This window comes from Polistes fuscatus, unplaced genomic scaffold (assembly GCF_010416935.1).
Source record: "Polistes fuscatus isolate 324 unplaced genomic scaffold, CU_Pfus_HIC Scaffold3, whole genome shotgun sequence".
Lineage (NCBI taxonomy): Eukaryota > Metazoa > Arthropoda > Insecta > Hymenoptera > Vespidae > Polistes > Polistes fuscatus.
This window is the reverse complement of record NW_025113107.1, coordinates 9,662,397-9,689,805: the sequence shown is the minus strand read 5'-3', so window position 1 is coordinate 9,689,805 and position 27,409 is coordinate 9,662,397. Positions and strand designations below refer to the sequence as shown.

The window sequence follows — 27,409 nt, the reverse complement described above, 5'->3', positions numbered from 1 at the left end:
CAATGACTTCGTGCATTTTATCCCGAATTCAAAATCGACGTTTCAATGCTGTTTTTGTTTATCGATGGCAAAACGTGTCCAGTGTTAATTCCATTTCGTTTGGCGAGTCTCCGAGTTGAAAACATAGTCTTCCGATTAAAGTGTCTCGAACGCTTCGAAGCGAATGTAACGAACGTTGAATAAAAATGCGCTCATAATCCTTGCTTTTCTCTTCTTCTCTTACTTAAAGGGACTCTCTTAGGTTAGTAATGAATAAAAAAAAGAAAAAAGATTCGAAACTGTTGGTACTTAGGGAGACAACGTTTTCTTGATTCGCATCGTCGACGTGTACGACCCCCATTGGAAATTCCTCTAGTAACGTCGATACGACCTAATGGATTTTCTGTCGGCTACCATTAGCGATACTGTCCTGCGACTATCCAATAAGGAACAAAAACGTTCGTGACACTGTATGCCCAGGCAAGGAATCGAACCACCAGACCTCTAAAGATCCTGGCACAACAACGCGTTTTTTACTGATTACTTGCAATGCCACCCAACGTTTACTCGTGCATACATTGTCCATATTTTTATGTACGTGTAGGTAGGTATTATAAATAACAATGTATAATTAAACAAATTTAAATGATTATTTTCTCGATATAAATCAGGACATTTTTTTGCTCTTTCTTTTTTGTTTACAATATATATAATTAATCTTTTCGAAAATATTTCAATGATATTCTTTTCGTCTCGAAGATGGTTAATTTTTATACTGTTTTTTTTTTATTTTCAAGGCAAAGGTAGATGATAGATGCGAGACTGCACTCGGATTCTTTATCTTCGATGCACTTCCGAGGAGGGTAAAAGCCCGGAGGTGGCGAGAACAGGGCAGCAATTTGCGTAATTGCGATATCTCGCGAATTCTACCTCGGGCGCGGCTCCTCGCGACTCCTCTTCATTTCTTCTTTGGGGCTTTCAAAAAACGACATGCGTGAAAATATCGCTTTGATCGATGGAGCTAAACGATCTCTTGCATTCTTCGCTCTACAATCCTACTACTTTTTCATAAGTGTAATCTTGAAGGTAGCAGTAATAGCAATAGTAGTAGCAGAAGACAGGTAATATAAAACTAATGTTTTTGTGATAGTAATGTAATACTAATAATAGTAGTAACACTAGAATAATGGTAGTAGTAACAGTAGTAAACCATAACATGTTCGTACTATTCCAAACGTTTTCCGAGTATAAACGTTAGTTCGATTCTTTGCTCCTAACATTTAATCTTTGGTATGCACAAGTATTTACAAAGTTAAGTAGTAAACCTAGCTTCAAATAAATAGTCATTTCTCTTTCTCACTCGGCAAACCAAGTACGATGGAGATACATTGAATAAAGAGGCACTTATATACATAGACTTGTTTCATATATTTAATGCGATTCACCACGAATAGATATTCGCAACATTGATTTCCTTAGAAAATATTTAATAGATCGAACTAGATATCCGTAATATCTGTTATCACTTCACGCTCGACTAATTGTAAAATCCTAAGAAACGTTCTTAAAAAAACATCTCCAACTAGTTATGGATATTATCGATCTCCTCTCTCTCTCTCTCTCTCTCTCGCGTTAGAGTAAATTACTCACAGGTAGGTACGATTAATTATTAAATTTATTCGACTTGTGATCATTCATCGATTAACTAGGAGGAGATGTACTGTTAATAAAAAAAAAACAAGAAAATTATAAGATACGAGGCATTCAAAATAATCGCGTTCGTTGCATTCTTCTTCAGAGGAAGAAGGATCGAAGGAGGATAGAAAGTCCAAGTACACGCGCCAGTTACCTACACGCATTTGCGTATAAATGAAAAAGAAAAAAGGTGATTGAGATGAAGAAGAAGAAGAAGAAAACCAAAACCAAGAAGAAGAAGAAGACGAGGATGCGTCGCGGGCGCGGCTCTTCGCGTGGCTCTTCGTCTCGTCGTTATATGCACACATATGCATTCGTTCAAGATTCGTTCGTGTGTGTGTATATACGTAGGTGAACTCGAGATATGCGAGATCAGCAAATCTAAGATCGTGCAACTGGTGTCCAGTGGCGTGTCCAAGGCATACGTTGGCCAACGTTCACCACTGAGAGAGAGAGAGAGAGAGAGAGAGAGAGAGAGAGAGAGAGAGAAGGAGGGAGAGACACTTATGTGGATGGGAACGAAGAGTGAAGGATGAAGAGGGCCGAAGAAGAAGAAGAAGAAGAAGAGGAGGAAAAAGAAGAAGAAGAAGAGAAGCTGAGCCAGAGGCGAAGGAGAAGGGAGGTGGAATGCGCGGGTTCTCGAAGGAGGAGCTGTCGGCGGTGAAAAATCACGCACCCCGCTACCACTGCCATGGCCACAGCATCTGCTCTACATACCCTGGCTCTCAACTTTCTTCTTCACTTCTCCTTTTCCTTTTCCTACTTCTTCTTCTTGTTCTTCTTCTTGAAAATCTACTTGAAACACACCGTGAGAAGAGACACGACGACGACGTCAGTGGTACCCGCATCTCGACGATAACTCTTTTCCTTCCTCAAAGTATTACCGATATTACCTATCCTAACTACTACTGGAAGGGAAGAAGAGATCCGACCAAAAGAGAAAAAAAGCCCAGTACTTCAGATAATTCGACACGATCCTTCGGCAGTCTCCCTCTACTAACCTCCTCGTAAGCCCGTTAATGGAGCTGAGCATGATAAAAATACGATATTACCTGCAGGTTACTCTAATTGGACGTTATCGTCTTATCTTTTATCCCCTTTACAGCGTCTACTCACTCTACGATACCAGATATATATATATATATATAGTGTACTCGCGAATAGGTAGAAAAAGATTTTTTCGTTAGGGTTACGATAACAATGAGGTAAAACCCATCAATGAGAACCTCGAAGAATCAGAGTGCAGTGTAGCAGAGCAAGATATACGTGTGCTGGCTGAGCTACCGGTCGGTCGGGTCGGGTCGCTGTTCTCCTGTGTTTCATCTCTCCCTTTTGCTCTCTTTTCCTGTCCCTTGCCCCCCGTCCCGTTGTCTCCTTCTTTCTCTCTCTCTCTCGTCTTCTTCTTCTTCTCTCTTTCTCTCACTCCTTCTCTCTGCTTCTCTCTTTCAACGGCCGCTGCTACTCCCAAGAGTCGTCGTTGGACCGTTTTATTACTTTTATAAATGCCGCCGAGGCGTACCGCTGCCACCATCGCGGGCGTTTCCTTTGTTGCTGTATTACGGTCCATTGTTGACTGGCAAGAAGATGCAAACTTTCATTTTGATATTGTTTAATATTATTTATATATGCACAAACTACGCGGGAGACCGTTTGGAACATTCCATTTTCTTACCGTACGTATACGTCTGAATAAGAAATCTGATGATAAGAGTATCGACGACTTAACTCCGATCTCAAAATGCTCTTACTTGCCATCCTAACGTAGAGTCCCATTTGTGATCCTCTTTCGATTCGATACCGTCTCTATCTATCGTACCTCTGGTTTAAATATAAATTTTGATTGGTAAAATCGAAACCAATCATAAATTCGAAGATACTAAAGTTTAAGGAGTATTTCTCTCATTGTCTATCAAAAACGATCATTGAAAAACGATCTCGTTCTTCTCCATCCTTGAACGTGTTCATTGCACCGTGTAGAGATGCAACCTTTTGTCGCATATGCATAAACATAAAACGGTTACACGAGTTGCGTACGTAGGAACGTACCTGCCTCTTCCCTCCCCCCCTAACTCTTACCCGTCGTTGTTGCCAGGGACTTGCGCTCTAGTAGCTCGGCCTACCTGGAAATCAATATCAGCCGACATCCAGGTCCGCTTCTAACTCCAGCGACAACATAATGCGCAACAGTTGCGTCTCAATAAGGAAAGAAGGAGAGATGCTTGAAGTAGAAATCCATTGAGCTGTCGTACATTTGACCGATAACAACCATAAGGTATCGTCGTCCCGGTGTTACTCTCTTTCTCGTGTGTACTACTTACAAATGATCGATAATGTGATCGAAAAAAAATAAATGAACAAATCCCAAATAAACGATAATTTATAAAATCGTTCGCGTCAAGTGGTCAAATGAAATTAAAATGAAAATTTAACGATGAACGAGTGCGACAAAATATCGACCTTGCTTGAATATCGTAAAATGAAATTGTTGATTAACGAAGGAACGATAAGAATAAAGCTAAATTTTTAACGTCTTTCATCAGGATGACGGAAAAACGTCTTTCGTTGGGTATCAACGTTAGTATTCTTCTGATTCTCACGATATTTGGTATTTTATTGTCTCTACCTTTAAAATTACTTTTGAATACGAATTACGATGTACAAAGTCACGAAAATCAGAGTGAAAACGATACTGATACATTGTCCAACGAGAATAAGAACAAAGAGATACTAGAATTGTTAATCGATTATCGTAAATTAAAATTGTGCAGAAGACATGGTTATAAAGATCGGATAAGATCGATCTTTTACAGCGATTACGACGAGAATTGTATGTACGTACAAGTTATTACGAAACAGAAAGAAGAAACTAATTTCGATTCGTTCGAGCAAGTCAACGAGTTGGTGCTAAAGGTGGATAAGAAAATAGAAAAGGAAGTGAAAAAGGAGGAAGAGGAGAAGAAGAAGAAGAAAGTGAAGGACAACGAAGAAGAGGAGTCGCAAGAATCGAAGGAAATCGTTGGTAAGAATATAAAAAAAAAAAAATCGAAACAATACTGTTGAACTGACAATGAGAGAAAAATCGAATTAACTTCAGTTGCAGGGCACATCCTCGTGACGATGCTTCTCGTTTCAGCGATTGCAGCTTTGGTCGAAGTACTACGGATTAGATTTTCCACGGACAAGGTATCGCCTTTCTCTTGATCATCTCATTTTCTTTTTTTCTCTATTCTACATTTAAGCATAAAACAAATATCTACTTACTAATCATTCAAACTCTAGCTCGTCTCAATGTTGAAAAATACTTTATCTTCTTTCTTCCTCGATGTTAAAATCAGAGTAAACGTCTAAAAGGTCGCATATCTTTAACAAAAGAATAAGGATTCTTCGTCGAGAGGTAACGTCCCTTCAAGAAAAAGCTCCACCGTTGATCTTCCGATTCAAAGACGCTTCTTACCAAGAGAGCCAATGAAGAGTCAAAAATCCTTCGAATTGTTAGGAATGCATCGATCTTCTTTGCGTCTTTTGGGTATGATACCTAAATGTATTATGCATAATAGTAAATAATGTGATAATCGTTTAATAAATCGGTAAATAAAATATAATTTATTATTATTATTATTATTATTATTATTATTATTATTATTATTATTATTATTATTATTATTCGTTTTCTAGGTGAGCGACCAACCCCGCTTATTCGACGTTCTTCCTTCCCAACGCAACAGGCTAACAATAAACGATCGGCTCCATCGGCCACTGGCACGCCAAATATACGAATGTCACGACGTCAATCGGCCGAGTCCGAGGAAGAAATCGGGGTACTTATCACCGCTCTTCATCATCGTACACGTTTGATCCGTCGCCATTAAGGTAAAGTGCATTCAAAGGAGCTATGGAATTCAACGTCCATCTTATCTCGACGTATATCGATCGATCGATCGAACGAACGTTCTCTTCTTCCTAAGAATCTCATCGTTTTAAAAGTTCGATCCTCCCGATTCCATCTTATGAGAGCTTATCTTAGATTTATTTTCATTTCCAATACTTCCAACAGGTCTTTTATGCACGATGCACAACGAGATCATATCCAGGACCTTTTATCAAATTCAACCTACATATATAAATACAAAATATATATATACATACATGCACATATTCATAAACGTTTTGAACGTCATTAAGGCCCATCATGCATGGAGGATAACTTTTACGAGAAATTCATTATTTCTTATTGGTACGAATCTGACTGCTGTTCGCATCTGAAACTTTGTATGTCATCCGTATCAAATGGAATGATTTCTTTACGTCCGTACTTACCCCAAATGGAATCATAAAAAATTATTTTCACAATTTTCACAACAACTAAGCAAGATCAATTATTATGCGTGTATGTTTAGAAAGATACAATTTTCATATTTCATTTGATTTCATTTCATTTCATTACTAATGATGACCTTATGTTTTTAGCAGGCAAACTACATATGATTACTAAATAACATCTCAATGAAGTTCAACGACAAGAAACGAATTGTATAAGTTCTTATACATTCTATTTATGTATAAGAAGAACCAATGAGATAGAAAGAAATGAAAAAGGTATATTTTCGAGAATTAATGAGTTAGAAAATATTTTGGTAATAATAAGGTAAAAAGAGAAAAAAAATAACAATTGTTATATTCCTCCGTTATAAGATACTTGGGACCGTCTAATCCTGTGATCATCGTCGTTCTTCATGTGATACATAAAATGTTAATTATAGCTTATGAAATCTATACATACATATATATATATATATATACATACACATGAACATGAATGTTCTATGAAAATGTTTTGCTTCTTCGTACGTTTCGCTCGCCTTTCTGATATTTTCTTTTCAGACTTTAAATATATAAAAGCTCGATCTTAACAGTGTAAAAAGGGAAAAAAAATTTCCAATAAATCGGATAATTATAAATCCATCATCTTTATTCAATCCATCCTTTATTTAATAAATAAATAAATAAATAAAATAAAGAAAAAAATCCGAAAAATAAGAAGAACGTTTTGTTGTTTTTATCCTTTTGACAATAAAAACAAAAATTAATAAAATCAAATGAAAAAAAAAGAAAAATTTAAACTACAATCGATTAAAGAATTTTCGCGCGTTAAATTTAAAAGCAACGTTCCTTCAATCGGTAAGTTAACCTCGAAAGAGAACTAACTTGAGAGTGAGTACGTGCATTCGAAGTAATGACAGATGGCGCTGTTTTCAAGGCCATTGTACGTCGTCGTCGTCGTTGTCGTCGTCGTCGTCGTCCTCAAGTATTTGCCGTTGACGTCGTCGTCGTCGCTATCGTGTCGTTATCGTTGTCATTGTCATCGTCAAATGAAGAAAAGAGACGTAGAAAATCGAAATAATGAATTAAAGGTATCGCGGTAAGAGGTTTGTCCGGATTATAACGTGCAAAATAAAAGGAAAGAAAAAGGGAGTTTAGAATGCGGACCAAGATTGAAGATAAGATAACGTGTATTTCAGCAAAATAGATCAGATCTAATCTTATATTAGTGTGGTCAAAGTTTCGCTTGTTGCACGCAGTTGCCTAGGCGACTAAAAGAGGGTACCCTTTTATTACTACGTACGTTATACGTGCATGCTCTGAAAAAGTGTGATATGAGAGTGGATCGACGCCAATCGTCGAGATGTCGATTTTCAAGTTCCTTCGATGATTATTCAATGTTCCTAAATCGATCGATCTGAAGAAAAAAAGAAAACAAAACAAAAAAGAAAAAAAAGAAGGGTGAGTTGAAGAGGCGGGGTGGAAGAGGTGAAAAGGGGCAGGAAGGAAGGAAACAGGGAAAAGGAGAGAGAGAAAGAGTGAGAGAGAAAGAAAGAAAGAAAGAAAGAAAGAAGAAAAGAAAGAAAGAGAAAGAGTGTGAAATAAAGTGAAAGACAGACAGGGAGAAAAAAATAAGGAGATCATGGACTATCCTATTTTAAATCACTACGACCCATCCGTAACGGATGAGACAGCCGGTAATGGTGTAGACCAGCAAGAACTACTTTGTGAGTTTTCTAGATCTTTCCATCGTCTACCTTGCGATCCTTTTTTATTTCAACTCGTCGGTGTCAGAGGTAATAAAGGAAGATGTGAAAACGCACATAATAAAAAAAAAAAAACGCGCGAAAACATCGTTCCTTGTCACAAAGTGCTCTAAGAGATTTCTATGGTAGAGATGACGTATGTATATATAAAGATGTATGTATGCGTATATATCGTTCGATATGATGGGGCTTAGAAAAGGCGCCAAATTTGTAATTTTCTATAAACGTCGCATTCTTTTGTTCTTTTTCCCCTTCAATTCCGTCAATGTTAAATTTATCTCTTTGCTAATCTTTCTTATCGTTTACTACTAATCTTTTGTTTTTACGGTTGTTTTGATATCAATGACAAGTCTCTTTTTTTAATATTTGTAATGTTTCTTTCGATTAATAAATTGTGCATAAAGTTGCAGTTTTAAGAATGGATATTGAAGTGTATTTGTTTCATGTTTTCTTGTCAAATTTCGTACAATAAGAATTCCCGTACGTTATATGCGAAAAGATTAAAGGTTTTTCTTTTTTCTTTTTTAGGTTTGGTTATAATTTTTAATTTTACTTTTTAGGGGGAGAATCGAATTATGTATTACCAAGCGATGAGTATATGCCTACACCTGAACAATTTGAAGAGGAATTTATAGGAGCTGAATTTCGTGAAACTCGAACATTGCTCGCAGATGGGGGAGATAGGTTTGGAGTTTCCACTGCCACTTTCGATACCATCGAGGAACTTATGTGGATGGGAAATCAAGGGGTATTAGAACTTTAATTCAATTCTTAAAGTGTATTTGTTATATCAACTATAATGTTTGCGAATAGCTTTTGAACTCTTTTACTTTCTGTTTATGCAATCATATTTTTTATAGGGTCATGTAACATCTTATTATGGTCCTGGCTTACAAAAATATACTTCCTTTCAAGTACACGCAACACAGGAAGTGCGACAAATTCATCCGCTAGATGAAGGAATTTTGGTGCTCACTCAAAGTATATTGCGATGCCAATTAAGACGTGGAATACCAATATTCACACATATGTATGTACACATATACTCATAAGAAAACTTTATACTTCGATATTAAATGTTATCAAATTGTAGGTCATCGAACATGGTAGATATGCAATGCATGCTTCAAATTTCTCCAACTAGAATGTTAATGGGAGGACATCAAGAAAAAATCATTGATTTTAATCTTACTAGAGGAAAGGAGACTGGATTAGTAAGACATTTTGATATATTTATAAATCAACTTCATATCGACAACTATAAATACTTCTCATTGTTAGGTTCATGTGGGAGAAAATGGTTGTGCAATATTAAGGCAGCATAGTAGACTTATTTGTGCTGGTAATCCAGCAGGAAGAATTGATCTCAGGGATCCAAATACGTTATCTATAGAACATACTTTTGATACTCATAGTGGTTCCCTTAGCGATTTTGATGTTCAGGGAAATTATCTTGTTACCTGTGGTTTCAGTCATAGGTAAAAATAGTCATTATTAATTAATAGATTTGAGATTATTTAAATGTTTTTAATTTATTTATATATTGTAATATATATAGTCGTCAAGGTCTGACAGTAGACCGATTTTTGATGGCATATGACTTAAGACAAATGCGAGCTTTAAGTCCTGTTACGACATTGGTGTACCCTCTTCTTTTAAAATTCCTCCCAAGCTATTCCAGCCGACTTGCAGTTGTTTCTCCTTTAGGACAAATGCAATTGCTTGATACAATCTATGCCAACGTACAACAACCTTTAACATGTTTATATCAGGTGAATGCTTATATAATTGGCTTTAATTTATGATTATTATTTATAAGTGGTTACACGTTTACATATGTAATTATAGGTTGCCACTAATGGAGGGCTTATACTATCGTTTGATGTATCTTCTACATCCCAATGTCTTTGTTTTGGAGATTCTGGAGGATCTATACATTTAATGTCTACAAATACTTCTGAACCTCAGTTTAATACATTTTCAAGGTTAGTAACTATTCCATATAGATACTTTATTAATTAAAATAATTAATACACAAATTAAACTTTTCTTTTATTAGACCTACAGAATTTGCTGATCCTGTTGATTCTCTTCAACCTATAGCATTTGATGATGATCTTACACCATTCAGTGCGATACCTGTGATGTATACCGGACATCCATTACTAAGCGATTGGCCAGAAGAATTATTGAAGAAAATTTACAGGTATGTTCTAATTACTATAGCTTCTAAGAAATGTTTGTTTTATTAAATTATTTATTTTAAATTATAATAATGTCAAGATTTTTTCTGACTACTAACATAATATTTAATTTAATAAGCGCTATGTATTGCTTTATTAATTTGCAGGAAAACTCCTCCAATTGATTCTGAAGTCCTGCGCACAATGAAAATGCAAGGAACAATAGGTTATGCTCCAAATCCTCAGGCTTTTCGACGTAATCAAGTGAGGAAACAATATTCTCCCAAATTTCTACAATATTCTTCTCCATCTTTTTTCAAACTCCCTTAAAACGTATATTTTTCTCTTTGCATCCTCTGAAAGATCTCGTATTTATATTTTCAATTGAATTTAGGAGTTAACGAGTGTTATCTCATTCATAAGGTTTGATATAATTATACATGTGAATGTATATGCATAAATATTTAGATATTATTTACCGTACTATAGGTAAAAAGATAATTCAGACTATTTTTTTTATGCTTTTGAGTAATCTTCAATATCTTATAAGTAATTGAATTTTCAAACGGTAACTAAAGTCCTTTATATATAAAAGCAACACTATTTTGATTAAACATAATCTAATGATTCTTTTGTCTACTGCCATCCGTGATATAATATACAGCTAATGTAATTAACTGTAAAGATAATATCGCGAAACTATTTTACTATCAAATGCCTTAAAGATCTTATTTTAATCAACAATATCAGTATAGTCTTACCATTTAAAAGCAATGCGAGAGCAATATCCTTGTTCTATATCTGCAATATAGAAATTCAAGCTCAATATAATTAAAATATTAATTTTTGTAGAAAGAAAAAAGATATATTATTAAGACTGATAATATTTCGTGATAAATTTAGAACTTAACATTGTTAAAAAAACGTGATATATTTTCATAAGCTAGTCTATTGTATTCTAGTAATTTCAGTGTGATAATGCATAAGAAAGAAGGATTTATTGTATAAATCAAAAACATACTGCCCAAAAGATGACATGGAATTGCCATTTCATTTTTCAAATAAATGTATTATTCAGTTTAAAATGATTTATATAAATGTAAGGAAAAAATGAAAAGTATGCTAAACGCTCAATTGATCTCGTTGGTGTAAACTGTTATATTTTTAGTTACATTTAGTAATTAATAGCTTATTACTTACAGTAACAAAATTATGAAATAAGAAAATTGTGTATATATATATATACACACAATTTTCATATATATATATTTATTTTCTTTTAATTATTATTAAAAACAAAATTGAAAGCACAAACTATCGGGTAAACTTTTACTTATATTATCATTATTATATAGTGCCAATTCATAATAATTGTAAATTTATCCTAAATCAAGCAAGTGAAACGGTGAAGACAAGACCATACCGAGGGTTTTGATGAAATTGCAGGGTTACGTGTAATGAAAAAAAAAAAGTATTTTAGGAGAAACTCTATGGATAAAAAAAAACTTAGATTAAGTCATTAGGAGATGGAGGATGCAAAAGAGATTCCCTAGCATGCTACAATATGCACTTTAGAAGCTGTAGATTATAATATATATATTTCAAAGTTAGTTTATATTCTTTTGTGTTCTCAAAAGGTTCTAAATTATAAAGAAGATAGAGTTAAAAGTATTCATAAAAGTTCAAAATCGATCAGTATTTCTTTATTCTAGCATTAACCCTTAAATTTCATCAATTAATATGACAATCTCCTATGTCTTCAAGTTAGCATAACAATACTATGTTTATAATCAAAGCGTTTACGAACATACACTGGTTACTTTTTTGATATTTTTTATAATTATAAATATTAAGTACATTTTTGCATAGATTGTGCCATTTTGATATAAATGTATAATTGAAGTTGTACTTGAATGAAATAAAAAGTTGTAATAATATATTTATAAGCCTTGCATTAATATCGCGCTACTTAATTGAGTCGCGCCCAAAATATTTTCCGAATAGGTATTATTTATTTTTTAACAATTCTGATTAATTTATGTGGAGCTTATAACAAAATTATACAACTTTTATACTATGCAGAAAAAAAATTATGCATATATTAATGATTAGAATAAAAATAAATAATACCTCTTTTACAGATACCTTACAATTTGGAAAAACGACGTGGCGTAGTTGCAAAACTTTTCGCGTCAGATTCACGAGCTAAAACAGATGACGGAACTTTTGTGGCAATACCAAAGCGTTATCGTAAAATTGAGGTCAAATATTCACGAATCGGTTACGATGAATTTGATTTTGATCAATACAATCGGACCAATTTTTGCGGTCTCGAAGCTACACTTCCAAATAGTTATTGTAATGCGATGTTACAGGTAAGTGTGAAAAATAATTTCTAATATTTGTATTATTATAACTAATACACGTATATAATATCCTCGTTATAATTACAGTTATTTTATTTTTGTGAACCTGTAAGAGTTGCACTACTTTCACATTCATGCCAAAGAGAATTTTGTTTGTCGTGTGAACTGGGATTCCTTTTTCATATGTTGGATACATCACGTGGATTACCCTGTCAAGCAGCCAACTTTCTTAGGGCTTTCAGAACTGTCCCAGAGGCAGCAGCTTTAGGTCTTATTTTAAGTGACTTGCATCCAGAGGCCAAAAGGAAAACAAGTTTAGTCAGATTAATCCAGGTATTTATACGGCATGCAGATATTTTTTCATCTATAGTTAAACGTAATACGAAAAGATGTTAACAATATTTTCAAAATCTTCTTTTAGAGTTGGAATCGATTCATTCTTCATCAGATACATTACGAAATTCTAGAAACTAGAAAACGCCAGCAGGAAGAAAAAGAAGCGGCACGTTTGAAATCGGGACCTAAATGTGCACCATTTGTTTATAATGAACAAGATTTCCCAAGCATTTTACAGGATCTCGGTTCTCGATATAAAAGTCATGATAAAGAAAGGAAGAAAAGGAGAAAGCAAGAGGAGGATGGTAAATATATGTGGATAAGATCGAAAGGTAAACACAATTTATGTGTATCCTTAGCACTGGGCACTTTTTGTGTTTATTTTTCAGCCTGTATGTAATCATATTTTATATTCTGCTTAAAATATTCAATAGAATTCCATATATAGCCATAAAATACAAAAAAAGGCAATACGTTAGAACATGTATTATTGGGATGCATTATCAAAAATTAGTAATTGGGAAGCACACTTATATAAAAAGTTTATCATTTAATTAATGAAATTAAAACATTTAAATGTTTTATTATCAACCGAATTCTAACTTGACTTCTTACTTATATTTTATGATATTCCATCAAACTCTATTAAATATTTTAAACAGGCTTGTTCGAAGGCTGCAGGGCTATATCCGAAAGATGACAAGAGGCAACTGGAAATATACGGTATTCTACTATATTTTGTTTTATGATGTACTACTACCACAGTGGCACAAGAATCTTTATTATTTTATAGTTTCCATCTTAATAGAATTTTTAGGATCTTTTTGTACTCTTGCATTTTTTGGATATTGCATCTGAAGCTTTTTAATCGAACGTATTTTAATAATATTTCGGACCCGCAATTTTACCTTAACATTGCTCTAGATGTTCAGCAATGCATTGCATTGATTGTTCGAGTGCTTTTTATATGATTTATTTTTAATAGATCGCAATGTTACAAAAATGCACGTTTATGCCTTTTGCACACTTGTAAATGAGTAAGTTTGTAGTTAAATAGAAAATACATTTATATTAACGATTTCTATTATTTTATATTACAAGTAGATCAAGGTAATAAAAAGTCCCCTGAAGAAAATGAAGTGCGAGATGAGGAAACGGAAATCAGTCGGCTATTTGGATCTGAACAAATGCACATACATCGTTGTCAGAAATGTGGACAAGAAGCAACTAAACATTCTATCATGTTATTATGTAATTTAGTATACCCCGAAATAGTCAATCCATGTAAGATGTTATCTAATAATTATATTTTTGTATACATATTAAGTTTATATATTAAATTATTAAAACGATGTAATATACAACTAAACTTTTGTTTCATGTAGCAGAAGAGATTCCATTTACAAACATACTTGAACGAAGCTTGAGACCAGAAAAAATCACTCCTGCATGGTGCGACGAATGTCAAAAGTTTACACCTACTCTTCAATCTCGACAATTGACCAAGTTACCTCAAATATTGGCCTTAAATTGTGGCTTAGATACGCAGCAGGTCAAATATTTTAATATAAAATAATTATATATATATGCTATTGGATTTTATTAAATTATAGAATATTATATATAAATGATAATTGATTTTAGGACAAAGCTTTTTGGCAAAATCAAATGGATATCGTCGTCCGGAAAGTTTTGAATAATAAGGAAGCTAGTCCTTCATCTAGTCCTGTTCCAATTACTGTTAAACCATGTCGATATGGTAGCAATTGTATCAGAGTTGGTTGTAGATTCAGGCACATTGGACGAGATTCAGGTAGAGTCATAAGTAACATTTCATAGAATCTATTATAATTTTATCAAGATATATTGGAATAAATTTAAATGATATTTTAAATAGAAACATTGACGGTATCACCTGCTACACCTCTTTCAAATATAACTATCACGACTACTTCAACACCTCCGAGTCATCTGTATTATTCACATTCATGGATTCCTCATAATATTGAAATTTCTATAAATGAAAACGGCGTATTGTCAGTTGAAAAAATAACTTCGCCAAAGATCGATGATAGTACTGCACCAACTATACTAGAAAATGGACAAGATGATAGCAATACGCAAAAAACTTCTAATACCATAGAAATAATTCAAGATAAAAATGAAAGTGAAAATGCAGAGACAGAAAAGAAGGTTGAAGAACAAACAACTAGCTTGACAAGTAAAGCTCAATACAGCCTTAGCGCGGTTGTGTGTTATGTGGATGATAAAAATAACGAAGAAAGAAGAAACCTTGTCGCGTTATTACGTGTTGGTCCTAACTATCATAAACGATCAACAGGTAGTGCGGTATCTCAGTGGTATATTTTCAACGACTTCTGGCAAGTAATATTATAAATAATAAATATTCGCTGATAATGTAAAACACGTCTGACAAATATTTTTGATTACAGTATATCTCCAGTTACACCACAGGAAGCAGTTTGGTTTAATCTTGACTGGAAAGTACCATGTGTTCTTCATTATACAATAATTCCAACACCAGAACCATCGACATATGTAAGTCCACTTACTTATGATGTCTTTGGTGAGGACAAATGCATTGCACGTAGTGGAGGAACAACGGGTATTACGTTCACACCTCTTTCGTCGGATGAAATGCCCAAGAAAGGTACGATGTGCGAATAAATAAAATAATGAAGAATAGAACGATTGTTCTCACAAGACCATTTATTATTTTAGGAGAACTAGTAGGAATCGACGCCGAATTTGTTACTTTAAATCAAGAGGAATCAGAACTTCGAAGCGATGGAAAAATGTCTACAATTAAACCGAGTCATATGTCTGTTGCGAGGATTACTTGTATACGAGGGTATACTTAATTAAATATTGAATCGTATATCTTATAAATATTAACTTATCTTTTATATCTAAGTAAGTCTTAAATTTGTAGACAAGGTCCTCTCGAAGGCACACCCTTTATCGATGATTACATTAGCACACAAGAACAAGTGGTTGACTATCTTACAAAATTCAGTGGAATTCAACCGGGTGATTTGGATGCCAATTTCAGTAGTAAACATCTTACAACGCTCAAATCGACCTATCAAAAATTAAGATTTTTAGTGGATAATGGTATTATATTCGTCGGTCATGGATTAAAAAATGACTTTAGGTATTTATCAATGAATTTGTTTCCTTACAATTAATTATAGTTTCTAATCTATTTATCTCTTATGACAATTTTTTTATATTTATTTTGGTGATAGGGTAATTAATTTGGTCGTGCCTCCAGAGCAAATAGTAGATACAGTATGGCTGTTTCATCTACCTCATCATCGTATGGTATCGTTACGATTTCTAACGTGGCATTTCTTAGGTAAAACAATACAATCTGAAACACACGATTCTACGGAAGATTCACGAGCTGCTCTGGAGTTATATCGTAAGTACAAAGAACTGGAAAGTTCAGGAAAATTAGCAGAAAACCTCAAAGAACTTTATACCGTTGGGACCCAATTACAATGGAAAGTTAGTATTTTACTCATAATAATATTTATAATTTATGTATTCATTTACTAATTAATAAAAACTGTTCATCGTTGCAGGTACCAGATAGCTGATATGAGGTTAGTGAGTGTATTAATGATACTGAGAACATTGAATTAGAAAACGATAATGAGGTCCAAGTGATAAATGCATTTGAGTGTATAATAGGCCAAGTAAATAGTTCAAAAATTAATTCATCTGACAAACTTTAAATTTAAAAACGTTGATTAATCCAATTAAGTTCTTTTCTTTTTTTCTTTTTCTTTTTTACGGCGATAAAACGTTTTATCTATTATATATGTACAAAAATTAATTTTACAACGGAAGAGAATATGAACAATTTTCGAGGTTAAAAACGATTAATATGGAAATTAAAATTACGGGTATAACATGTTGATAATTTGTTTAAAAAAAATTAGGTAAAAAAAAGAAAAAAAATAAGAGCCTACTTTAATCTAATCTAAGTCAGAAATTTGTCGTTTATCATGATTCGTTATCAAAATATATCGGAATTCTTGTTACATCGAAATTCATTATGAATTATAGAAAACATTTTATAAAACAAGTAGGTGAATTAATATAACGAAATTTCTTGTTAATTAGAATTCAGAAAGATGGTATCTAAATTGTTAATAATCAATAGTAAGAATTGTACATAATATTCCATAGCATATTAGCATATCGAAGATCAGAAATTGTTTTTCACGCTGTTTCATTCGTTCGACGTTTCCTTTTATTTTATTTTATTTTCTTTTTTTCTTTTTTCATATTTTAACAATTTCGACAATATCGTTAATCATATTAATACGAAACGAACTTTTTAATAATGTGTGTGTATAGAAATAGTAATCGGTATTATGGCAATACTTTTACCGTGACAAAATAACATGTACACGATCGTAATAATTTCCTTGTATATGTACGCTCTATCGGGACATAATGATACTTTTTTATTCTCTTAGGGTACAATAATTAATGTATTTTTTTATAATCTTTACTTTTTCCGATGAATTTTAGTTATTTCGTAACGATCATGAGCGTCTTTATTTATTCCCGACGATTATCAAAAGTGTCGTCAATCTAATAACTCTATCTTTTTATACGAAACTTTCGAAACGCAAACACATTCAGGATATAGTGATATATTTTACAAAAAAGAAAAGAATAAAAAAAAAGAAAGAAAGAAAAAATAAAACAAATAATTGTACTCATTATAGGTTATTTTTGTATACATTTTATCAATGAAAAGAAAATATTAAAAATAAAGTCAAAGTCTATTGCAAATATTGTCTCCTATTTGAACGCGAATGACGTTATGAACGAATAAATAAATACATTTTTATAACATAAATCAATTCTATCGTAATATTTGATACGACATTTTTCCAAAGTCTTGTTCACAGATTGAGATGATCGTGTTGAGTAAAAAGATCGAGAAGACAAATGATCGAATCTTCGTGCTAGATCATTACAATATTTGTAAGTATTTACTTAAGTAGTTACTAAATTAATACATCAATCATTTTCTTTTACCACATATTTTTAAAAGTACTATATATATTTATTTATATATATTTTATATTATATGAACTTTTTCTTATTATGTGTCACATAAGACCTTTTAAATTAAATTATAAATTTAGTACGCAATCAGTGATGACAAAAAAAATAACAGCATTTAATTAATATTAATATCATTATATATTTTTTCTTTAATGTTACTGCTTAATGTCGTATTTACAAAATTATTTTCTGTTTTTTTTTTTATCGGTTGCTGATTTTATCCATTTCAGTCAAACGATCTGCTTTAAAACTTACTTTCCGTACGTAAGTATATAATAATATAATTAATAATTTACAAAATTATACACACACCTGGGGCATGGCTAGAGCCCTTCTCATATGTTAACGACGCTCTGTTATATGTTAAGTGGTATACATACATACATATATAAATTTAATAAATAATATGAAAAATTAGCGTACTGCCAAGCCTGCTTCCCAGATGTAACGAGGAGCCCACACATAGGCGTTGTTGATCGTAGAAGCGAATGAGATCCTTCGAAAGGTAAACTCTTTTACGCGAATGGTTTGGAAAGTTTTGAACCTAACGTAAAGATTTTTTTTTTAGTCAAACTCACTTTAGCAATCCATCCTCGTACATTTGTTTTTTTCTTTCCTCCCGCTTCTTAATATTTATCTGATCTTACTTATTTATATGATGTTTCTTCGTAATGAAATAAAGAATAGAAAAGAAACAAAATAAAATAAAATAAATACAGAGGCAGTTTCGTAGGTCGAGCAAGAAAATAAAAAGAAAGAAGAAAGGTAAGATAAAACTTTGATTTTCTCTCGCTTCTGATGACCCGTAAGGTATGGCTTCAAAGTAATTAAGTTACACGTAAAAAGAAAACATCTCCTGACTAGAAACTTGTGTGATCGAGCTGCTGCAGGAGCTGGAAGGAGTATTAAGTGGCAGTATTGCTGTGTATGAACGATAACAAATCTCACGGCATTATTATATCGTTCGATCCACCAGCTGTTTATACGTTTGTCTCAAAACAATTAAATCCACTAGATTCATTTTCTCCTTCTTTAGCTGGACATCGAGAACGTTAAGGCACTTATTCCGTAATTTCCAATGCACGATCGAAACGTGGAAAAAAAGATTCGATCGAAAAGAGAAAAAGAGAGAGAGAGCGCGAGAAAAATCTGAAGACTCTCTGTTAGGAGAAGTGCCACATTTTTAAAGGTGTTCTTCACCTTGTTGGAAGTGACCATTCCTGTTCAAGGGTTGTCTTTCGGGTGCATCGGAAGGTCGATTTCTTTTGAAGAACCCACACTATTAACAGAGATCAGATATATTGTAATAAATAACATAAGGTATTTCTATAGAATAGAATTATAATGAATTAATATTAATTTTCATGTTTTGATCTAAAGTATTGCGTTCTTTGGAATTACTTTAAACTTACCTTATGAAGTAGGTAGATGAGAAGTAGTAAGATTATCGTTCCGGCGCACGCCGACAAAACTACTATCCAAAGTGGAATGACATCTGGAGAGGACGGAACAGCGGTCGGTTCGATGTTCGTATAAATTTCGTGACTTTTCACCACTTGTTCAACTGGTGTACCGATAAAGGGTTGCTTTGTAACACGTGCAACCAATTGACTGGAGACCTTAATTTTTTCTTGAAACGCAAGTTTCTTCAAAGTTCTGATATTAACGAGATACCTCGCTGCGATAGTTATCTCTTGATCCTTCTTCAAAGGACCAAGGACGCAACGTAGTATGACACATTTTGTGGTATTACAAGGATTCGGATGTTGAATGATAGGATTAGTTTCATCCGTGGAAAGATTATCGTCGATTTGTCGACGATGTCTATTATTCATTTCTTCGAATTTTCTAAACTCGGCTACGCTCAATGCATCGTCATTCTCTCGCCTAAATCTTGAATTGAGATGATTTGGATCTATCTCACCAACGAGATCGAAACGATTTCTACCATAGACTCTGGTATCGACTTGTCTATCCTCCATTCGTTTGTGTTCGTCAACGTGCGAGCTAAATTGGCTCTCGTAATCTTTATCTACATTGGATCCTGTTTGTTGGAATCTGCTAGAAGACTTGATAGCTGGAGTACCACCTATAGCGTAAGTACGTTCTTCCGTATAAGTGTAAGATCCTTGTAAAGGAAATCTGCGACCATCTTTCAACACGATATATCCTTTCCTATCCTGCCCAATCAAAAGCTGACCTTCTATTCTCAAAAATCGGCTATCTTGTGGTTCGATTGATTCAGAACTGTAACTTTGTACGCCTCTTTGATCCTGTAGAGGGAACATCGAACCATCCTGAAATTCTATGTATTCTTTCCTATCAGCGGATGTTCTAAATCGTCCCATAAACTGAACATATTGTTTTCCCTGCCTACTGTATGATTGATAACCAGTCGCTTCTTTCGACAAGGATCCGAGAACTTTCTCTAGTTCTTGAGTAGAGCTAACGTTTCGCAAACGGAATTCTATTTCACTGCTACCAACAACATGCTCTCTATCACCAGTTATGAATTCCGTTTGTCTTTCTGTATCACGATTTTCCAAAATATCGTCATAAGTCTTTTCTTCATCGTAATCATACTCTTCTTCTTTTCCTTCCTTTTGTCTTAATTGTTCTTCCTCTCTCATACGTTCTTGCCCCCCTTTACGACGTTCTTCCTCCTGTCGTATCTTCGAGAGTAAACCTTCATATTTTTGTTGCCGAGACAAACGTTCTTCCTCTGCAATTCTTTGACGTTTTAATTCATCCAAACGTCTGTCCTCTTGTATCCTTCTCAAACGCAATTCTTCCTCGATTCTCGACATTTTTTCCTCTTGATGACGACGTTCTGCTTCTTGTTTCCTCATATATTCTTCATGTTGTCTTATATTTTCACTTTCATCGACACGCACCGCCGGAGTACGCATTGAAGAAAATGAACTTTCTTGATTTCCATAAGCAATCCTTTCACCTTCCTTCCAACGACTTTCAATAATTCTACTGTAATTTGAATGTCCATTACGTGATTTATCCAAATTTGATAAATTCGGATCAAAATTATTTCCTTGAACTGTCGTATGTAATCCACTTCCTATATTCGTTGAGCTACCACCATAACCATCGGAGTCTGAATGGAAAATAATTCTCCTATTAACACCAGATACTCCATCGGATGTACTACCACCACCAACACTACTACTACTACTACTCGTCACACCAGAACTGTTTTGCGTATAAGTGGTGGTTATTACATCGGGTTGTTCTCCACTAGATGTAAGTTGTATCCTTCTGGTTTCGCTGTTAATGACGTTCGTAGAGGACGACGAAGAGTGTCGTGATTTTTGAATGTCCGAACTGTCCCCACTGTTTACGTCACTCTCTTCCTTGCGATTCGATTTATTATTACTTTGCATCGTTTCAAAACCTCTTTGTACGTTGATCGTCTTTCCTGAATGCGACTCGTCCAAAATGACGCCAGACGGATCAGGATAATTTTGCAATGGCCTTTTTCGTTGCTCAAGCTAAAAAAAAAAACAAAAATTAAAACGTGAATATAATATAACGCTAAATTATTAACACAATTTGTCGATGTTATTATTCACCTGGAGGCTAAGGTAATTAGCATTCGCTGTTTCGCAAGCAATCGATCCAGTCGTTTCTGGTTGCTCAATCAAATATAATAATTCTTCACCAGCAAGAGTTTGAGCTGGCCATATAAGAAATGCTTCTGCTTCAAGTATATCCGATGGTCCCTGATTATATATAATATAATTGTGAATGACCGCTGGTCCAAATTCCGATTCAGTCGTAACGTTCGTTCCGGTGTAATTGTAAGGATTGTAGTAGATCTCTTTAGGTCGACTTTCACCTTCCACGAGTAATTCCGTTTCGATCCAAATCGGTAAGGATAAGTGCCAACTATTGTCGCCGGTGGTCGTACTATTCTCAGGATTGGTCGTATTTACTTCCATATAAAATTCGTAGGACGGTGCCATACTGCTAGATGTAACAGGTTGCAAGAGTACTTTGAAATTGACCAATTGTGTTTGAGGCAGAGGATTGCCGATATCGCAACGCAAAGTATTGTTGTTCGATTGTTTAGGTGCCGAACATTGTACGGGTACTTCGGTTTTATCGATTCTCTCGATTTTAATATAATCGATACCAGCAGGCAATTGGATATTGTAAGTCGCTTCGAACGCATCCTCGCCGTTATTTATCACCAAAATCTCGAGTTCCAATTTCTTTCCAGATCCTAGAAGGTATCGTCCGACGTTTGGTTTCACGCTGAGCCGTAGATCTGGTATGCAAACGTTGTCAGGACCACAGTTCTTTCTAATCGATAATGAATCTTTTTTGGACATGGTAGCACCGATAACAGGTCTCAACGAAATCCTAGGATCTCGTGGACGATTATCGGGCAAATGATCGTCTTTCAAACTTATACGTAACTCCGCTTCCAACGATGTCAACTTATCACGGATATTAGGTGTCACGTAAACCTAAACGATAGATAATCATGTTAAATACAAGCGAATTTTATACGTATGATAAAAAAATTAAATAGGATTAAATTAGAGATTAACCTGCACTGTACGACAGAGTTGTTGATTTCGTTCGATCGTGATTGTTTTATTTATCATATTTTTATTCTCATCTTCGATAAAAAACAATCGGGGTGCCTTTGTTTTCTTAACGTCAACAACATATTGAACATTAAATACGTATTTCGATAAGACACCATCACCGCTGTATTTGAAGCATCCTCTCAATGGTAAAGATGTTACTCTGGTACCATCGGAAAGAGTATAATTCTTATCATCCAAAGATATCAGTTTAGATTCCGTTTCAAAAGTCACGAAAGAATCCATTTTGATGACTGGACGAGCTCTGAAGAAGAATGCTGAGCTGGATTCGTAAGCTCCAACGACCAAATCTGGGTAATGATTGCCATCGAGATCCAAACTACCGGCTACAGAAAATCCGAAGGTTTCAATTGGGACGTTCAATTCTTCCGCTTGGATAACTTGTGAATATTTCTCTGAAACACCATTTCTTGATCCGCGATAAACATAAACAGCACCCCGACCATTCAATCCAGCGTAAGGAGCACCCACGGCGAAATCGCCATAACCATCATGGTCAATATCCCCCAGAAATGCCAGTGACAAACCGAAACGCCCGCGATTACTCTCTCCGTCTCTGGAAAAATGAGATAAAAAGCTTATCGCGAAAGTTCAGTGAACATTAACGAGATTTCGGAATTCTCGGAATTTTTCTCTTGATAATTATTTCTACTATTTATGAAAGTGAAACTAGAATTTAATCTAACAAGATTAGAAAGATATTGAAATAATATATATTTATTTTTTTTTTGTTCATTTTCAATCATACCTGCTGTCAACCTTTCGGAACTTTTCAAGACCTCTTCCTTGATAGATAACATAGATCCTTCCAGTTTCGATGTACATTTCTGGATTATCTGGAATAGTATACATAGGTGCTCCAACTATAAGATCGTCCAAATTGTCACCATCAATGTCACCAGCTGCAACGGCGTAACCAAAGTAAGCACCCATTTGTTCACCAGTGACGTTCTGATGATTAGTCATATTGGAAGTGAAGAGTACGACCTAGAACAAAGAAGATTAGAATATATACAAGATGTCCTACTTAAATTGTTAGAATAATATGGAAGTACATAGTACAGATTATTTTTTTTCAAGATAATTTTTTTTTGAGATACCATAATCATCAGTATAATATAATGAAACATAAATCATATTTATTACTATACTATAACATATATAGAATAAATTGACGTTCAATCGTTCGAATTGAATATTCACAGCTAAGACAGGACAACGTCTGTCGGGTCACTTAGTAAGAAATATCTTTTTGTGAAGAAGAAAAAAGAAAAGCAATCGCAGAGATGAAAAAAGATTCCTTGTAAAAGGAATGACGATTAGGCTAGGTAGGTGTATTTATCGTTGGTTAGCAGTAAGGTCAGAGTATATCTTACCTTGCCACGAAGACCAGATCCCCTGGGTACACCAACAGCCGTGCCACTGTCTCCGTTTCCAACGAAGTCTCCCGTGGCGACCGAGTAGCCCATGTAACTGTCGTCTTCGCTTGCCGGAGCTTCCTTTGTGAACATCACTTTGGCGCGATTATTCAACGGCTGCGAAAATACTTGGCCTGAAAAGCGAATTGTATAGTATGTTTAAAAAACGAAACATTTCTAACGGTGATTAACGATCTCTTTCTCTCTCTCTCTCTCTTTCTCTCTCAAGTGGGTGGTTGTCCATGTACGTATATCTTTCACGATTCCTTATTTACTATATCTATATATTATTTTTCTTTATTTATTTAAGGACAATATTTTTAAAGTCGCAAACCCAGTACGAACCCAGCACCATCGGTCGGATTAAAAGTTCAATCCTGGATTTTACAATTTCTTTTTTCTTTTCCTTTTTTAATAATAATATTTCTTATAAATATTATCATATTATTTTTAATAATAATTGACGCGAAGATATTTATTTAAAATATTTCTAATTTAATTTGTTTATAAATTTAATTTGTATTTGTAAAAAAAAAATATTTATATATGTCACTTTTAAAAGAGGCATTTGATGAAATGAATTCATTAAAATTACTTAAGAAGTTTGATTCCAGAAACCCTTAAAGATGCTTATTAAATTGAAAAAGAGGCGAGCTTGGGTTCGTGACATTTAAATTTTTTTGTTGATTCAATCGTGAAATATCTCGAACATGATGGACTTGTTTGCAGGTTTTACAAGCGATACATTATTATTTCATATTAATATTTAGCTTTTAAGCGTAAACATCGTATCGATAATGACATTATTTATACGCAGCGACATTCCAGCTGTCTTGATTCTCTTTTTAAAATGGAATGACGAGAGAGAAGAACTGGAGCGACGATTAGAACGATTACGAGTAGTAGCAAAGGTAGCTGGATCCAACATTACGTTGCACGCCTCAGTTCGAAACGTGAAGCTGGAAAAAAGCGACCTGCACCTGCTGTTAGACGTGATCATCCTAAACTAACCTGGCAGTAATCATTTTAATTAACAAATAACAAGCGTTCTCATCAATCACGATTGTCAATTCGAATATCATTTTTCTTGTTATTTAACAGAATAAGTGTAAGTACAACAAATCGTCAATCAAAATTAAAACGTATCCTAATTGAAATGCAAAATTATTTCTTCTTTAATATGATCAATAAATTTATATTAGGATATCCACTGCCAAGCGAGTATGGGAAAGATGAAAGATTTTTTTATTCTGTATTACTCGACAGACACATTCCTTCGAAGATTTTCCGTATATAAATCTTTGAAAGAACAGCGTAGGAATATCAAGCAACACATGTTAATTTGCCATTTTTAAAGTGGTTTGCAACAAAGAAAGAAAGAAAGTAAATGGGGGCGGGGGGACGGCGGCTAGGGTGGTAGCTGATTAAAAAACCGACAATCACTGACACATTTTGTTTTACTTATTAGAAATTGGGGCATAAATTTGGTCTGCTGCAAATACGCGGTACCTGCAACTTCTTCCTGTTGGAATAAGGTAGTTGCCACGAATTGGAATTTCATCGAAGTGCTGATGGAATAAAGTTGACCTGAAACGTTTGACCTTTCTAAATCACTTAATAAATATATCATTCACTTCATTTCAATAAAATCCGTCTCGATTCTGCCGCTTCTGAATCGTCCTGTAGTAGCAGATAGCGTAGATAAATTCAATCAATTTTTTACATGAGACAATAATTTCCAAAATTTATACATAAATATATCTAATAACAATGATCACGATAAAGCATAAGTTTTCGTCATCTTCGTGATTATTAAAATATATTTCATTTTAGCTAATAATTAACGAGATTATACAATCGTTGACATTGTTCATATTTTTTATACGTATCTTGATTGAGAAAAAAAAACGAAAGAAGAATGCTTCATCGATTCGTACTCGAAGACAATAAAATTCTCGACAAAATATTTCAAAGATGTTAAAACAAAAAATTAACTTACCTTGCCAATACCAACTTCCTGGTGCACCGATAAATAATCTTTCGCCGTTCTGAAATCAGTAAAAATATGAATTGAATTAAAATGAGAAATAAAAACAAGATAAATGTAAGAAAAGTATGATTTGTTAGAGTAACGCATTGCTCTTCAGTAAACAAAGTATGCACAAGTCGAATTAAACGGAAACTGAGCGCACCCACGAAACACGAATTTTTTTTTAATTAACAAGATAACTTCGAAGATAATTGTAGTATGTACTATGTACACATGTGTACATGCATAGTGTACTTGTATACGAATCTCACAAATACGCGATAAATCGGCCGCTCTCGGGAACGTATGCTACTCGCATGCAAGCGAAAGGGAGACACGCTTATGCGTGTAAGCATATTAAATTTGTCGAGCGAAACGTACGCGAGAAATCGCAGATAAAATCGACGATGCTTTCCCATCGTCGTTCATTAATTTTAATGATAAATTCCTTCCGAGAGTTCTATAGGCGTGCCAAATTAAAAGAAGATTTTTTTTTCATTTAAATCAATAGTTTTTAATAATAATTTCATTCTATTGTACTTGCATTAATGTCAGTCATCTGAAAGAAATTTTTGTTTCTATATTATTTTTATTTATTTATTTATAATTAGTATTTTACTTAATTAATTAATGCTGACTATTTATTTAATTAAAAAAATGTTGGGGAAAATATTGATTCAACACAAGTTGTCTTGTTTTTAATAAAAGTTTAGTAAATAAAAATTTGTCTTAAGAAAGAAAATTTAGAGAATAGTCGAAAAACATGGAAAAATAACTAAAGCATATCTTAAGTTTCTGATACGACGATGATTTATGAAAAACAAGTTAGGTACTTAAAAACTCACAATCCACGTAATCACTCAATCTTTTGAGTGGCAGCACTCGAAATCGTTGACATATCTAAACGCTCGTTAATCCGTTCACGACTCACATTTCCCATGGCGTCTCACGTACGACGTAAGTATAATACTTACTTATTTACTTGCTTACCATATTCAAAACCGATCGGCAAGAACCTGTCGATTATAAACTTGTAAAGAATCCGAGGGTCAATCTCTTAAAAGGTGCCGCTTTTATCGAATTACTTGTCCGAGCACATTTACATTTTTTATTATAAATAAATTCAATATAATGATACTAACATATTAATTTAATTATTTTATCATTTAAACAATAGATTTACCAGACCAGTCAAAATAACTGGTCTTGCAATTTTAATTTAAAATTCCTACTGCATGTAACATTTTCTTTCCGTAATGATATGACTTTTGTAGCTATAACTAAGGAATCAGTTTTATGAACTTTATATTATCTTATATATATTCGTAACAAATATATTTTTTGCTATTGCTATTTTTACCCTACTAAGTACTTTTTTTAAAGACCAGTCATTTTGACTGGTTTTGGTAGAAATAGGTTTATCAAAATAGCTGGTAAATCTAGTGTTAAAAACCGATCGGAAAAAATTAATCGATCTTTCCTTGAAAGAAAAATCAGAACATTGTTAAATCATAGATCGAGCCCCTTTTAAAACGAAGCCGCCTTTATTGAATAGCTTTTTGTTTGAGCATTGATTT

General features: G+C 33.8%; 3 protein-coding genes across 19 annotated transcripts in view; 2 read left to right on the top strand and 1 right to left on the bottom strand.

Moving 5' to 3' along the window:
- The first annotated feature begins 3,823 nt into the window (after nucleotides 1-3,823).
- Nucleotides 3,824-6,631, top strand: LOC122519116. Of its 5 annotated transcripts, none has more exons than XR_006304247.1 (6): nucleotides 3,824-4,693; nucleotides 4,769-4,857; nucleotides 5,047-5,200; nucleotides 5,350-5,544; nucleotides 5,729-6,061; nucleotides 6,145-6,631. XR_006304247.1 is itself a non-coding variant. In XM_043638371.1 (5 exons), the coding sequence occupies exons 1-4, from the start codon at nucleotides 4,216-4,218 to the stop codon at nucleotides 5,541-5,543; spliced, it is 915 nt and encodes a 304-aa protein (XP_043494306.1). In that variant the 5' UTR covers nucleotides 3,825-4,215; the 3' UTR covers nucleotide 5,544; nucleotides 6,145-6,631. The 5 variants fall into 5 exon arrangements, 2 of the variants coding, with proteins under 2 accessions (XP_043494306.1, XP_043494305.1); XR_006304246.1 differs by having other exon boundaries at nucleotides 6,142-6,631; XR_006304248.1 differs by lacking the exon at nucleotides 5,729-6,061 and having other exon boundaries at nucleotides 3,825-4,693; nucleotides 6,142-6,270; nucleotides 6,367-6,631.
- A 927-nt stretch (nucleotides 6,632-7,558) lies between these two features.
- LOC122519103 (PAN2-PAN3 deadenylation complex catalytic subunit PAN2) lies at nucleotides 7,559-16,387 on the top strand. 8 transcript variants are annotated; one of them, XM_043638335.1, is made up of 21 exons: nucleotides 7,559-7,721; nucleotides 8,321-8,508; nucleotides 8,621-8,790; nucleotides 8,854-8,974; nucleotides 9,042-9,238; nucleotides 9,319-9,532; nucleotides 9,609-9,745; nucleotides 9,820-9,966; nucleotides 10,111-10,207; nucleotides 12,085-12,318; nucleotides 12,397-12,642; nucleotides 12,731-12,977; nucleotides 13,750-13,929; nucleotides 14,031-14,197; nucleotides 14,290-14,458; nucleotides 14,543-15,026; nucleotides 15,099-15,316; nucleotides 15,388-15,517; nucleotides 15,599-15,820; nucleotides 15,915-16,176; nucleotides 16,254-16,387. In XM_043638335.1, the coding sequence occupies exons 1-21, from the start codon at nucleotides 7,637-7,639 to the stop codon at nucleotides 16,266-16,268; spliced, it is 3,930 nt and encodes a 1,309-aa protein (XP_043494270.1). In that variant the 5' UTR covers nucleotides 7,559-7,636; the 3' UTR covers nucleotides 16,269-16,387. The 8 variants fall into 8 exon arrangements, with proteins under 8 accessions (XP_043494270.1, XP_043494269.1, XP_043494268.1 ...); XM_043638334.1 differs by having other exon boundaries at nucleotides 13,747-13,929; XM_043638333.1 differs by having other exon boundaries at nucleotides 7,559-7,790; nucleotides 12,731-12,950.
- A 2,298-nt stretch (nucleotides 16,388-18,685) lies between these two features.
- LOC122519102 (integrin alpha-PS2) overlaps nucleotides 18,686-27,409 on the bottom strand; it is a 51,937-nt gene continuing 43,213 nt past the window's right edge. For 4 of the 6 annotated variants that reach the window (XM_043638324.1, XM_043638323.1, XM_043638325.1 and 1 more), the window contains 8 exons: nucleotides 25,803-25,851; nucleotides 25,313-25,390; nucleotides 23,762-23,937; nucleotides 23,134-23,372; nucleotides 22,326-22,941; nucleotides 21,342-22,241; nucleotides 19,170-21,260; nucleotides 18,686-19,036 (listed from right to left, as the gene is read on the bottom strand). In XM_043638324.1, coding sequence (XP_043494259.1) covers nucleotides 18,941-19,036; nucleotides 19,170-21,260; nucleotides 21,342-22,241; nucleotides 22,326-22,941; nucleotides 23,134-23,372; nucleotides 23,762-23,937; nucleotides 25,313-25,390; nucleotides 25,803-25,851 — 4,245 coding nt within the window. In that variant the 3' untranslated portion in view covers nucleotides 18,686-18,940. The remainder of the gene's footprint in view (nucleotides 19,037-19,169; nucleotides 21,261-21,341; nucleotides 22,242-22,325; nucleotides 22,942-23,133; nucleotides 23,373-23,761; nucleotides 23,938-25,312; nucleotides 25,391-25,802; nucleotides 25,852-27,409) is intronic. The other 2 variants (XM_043638326.1, XM_043638328.1) reach the window with 1 other exon arrangement.

Bases quoted from the DNA above. Each gene is read 5' to 3' on its own strand.
- LOC122519116 (XM_043638371.1), top strand. From the start codon at position 4,216: ATGACGGAAAAACGTCTTTCGTTGGGTATCAACGTTAGTATTCTTCTG. The intron at 4,694-4,768 runs GTAAGAATATAA...AATTAACTTCAG, and splicing joins AGAATCGAAGGAAATCGTTG to TTGCAGGGCACATCCTCGTG. The intron at 5,201-5,349 runs GTATGATACCTA...TTCGTTTTCTAG, and splicing joins ATCTTCTTTGCGTCTTTTGG to GTGAGCGACCAACCCCGCTT.
- LOC122519103 (XM_043638329.1), top strand. From the start codon at position 7,637: ATGGACTATCCTATTTTAAATCACTACGACCCATCCGTAACGGATGAG. The intron at 8,509-8,620 runs GTATTAGAACTT...TATTTTTTATAG, and splicing joins TGTGGATGGGAAATCAAGGG to GGTCATGTAACATCTTATTA. The intron at 8,975-9,041 runs GTAAGACATTTT...TCTCATTGTTAG, and splicing joins GAGGAAAGGAGACTGGATTA to GTTCATGTGGGAGAAAATGG.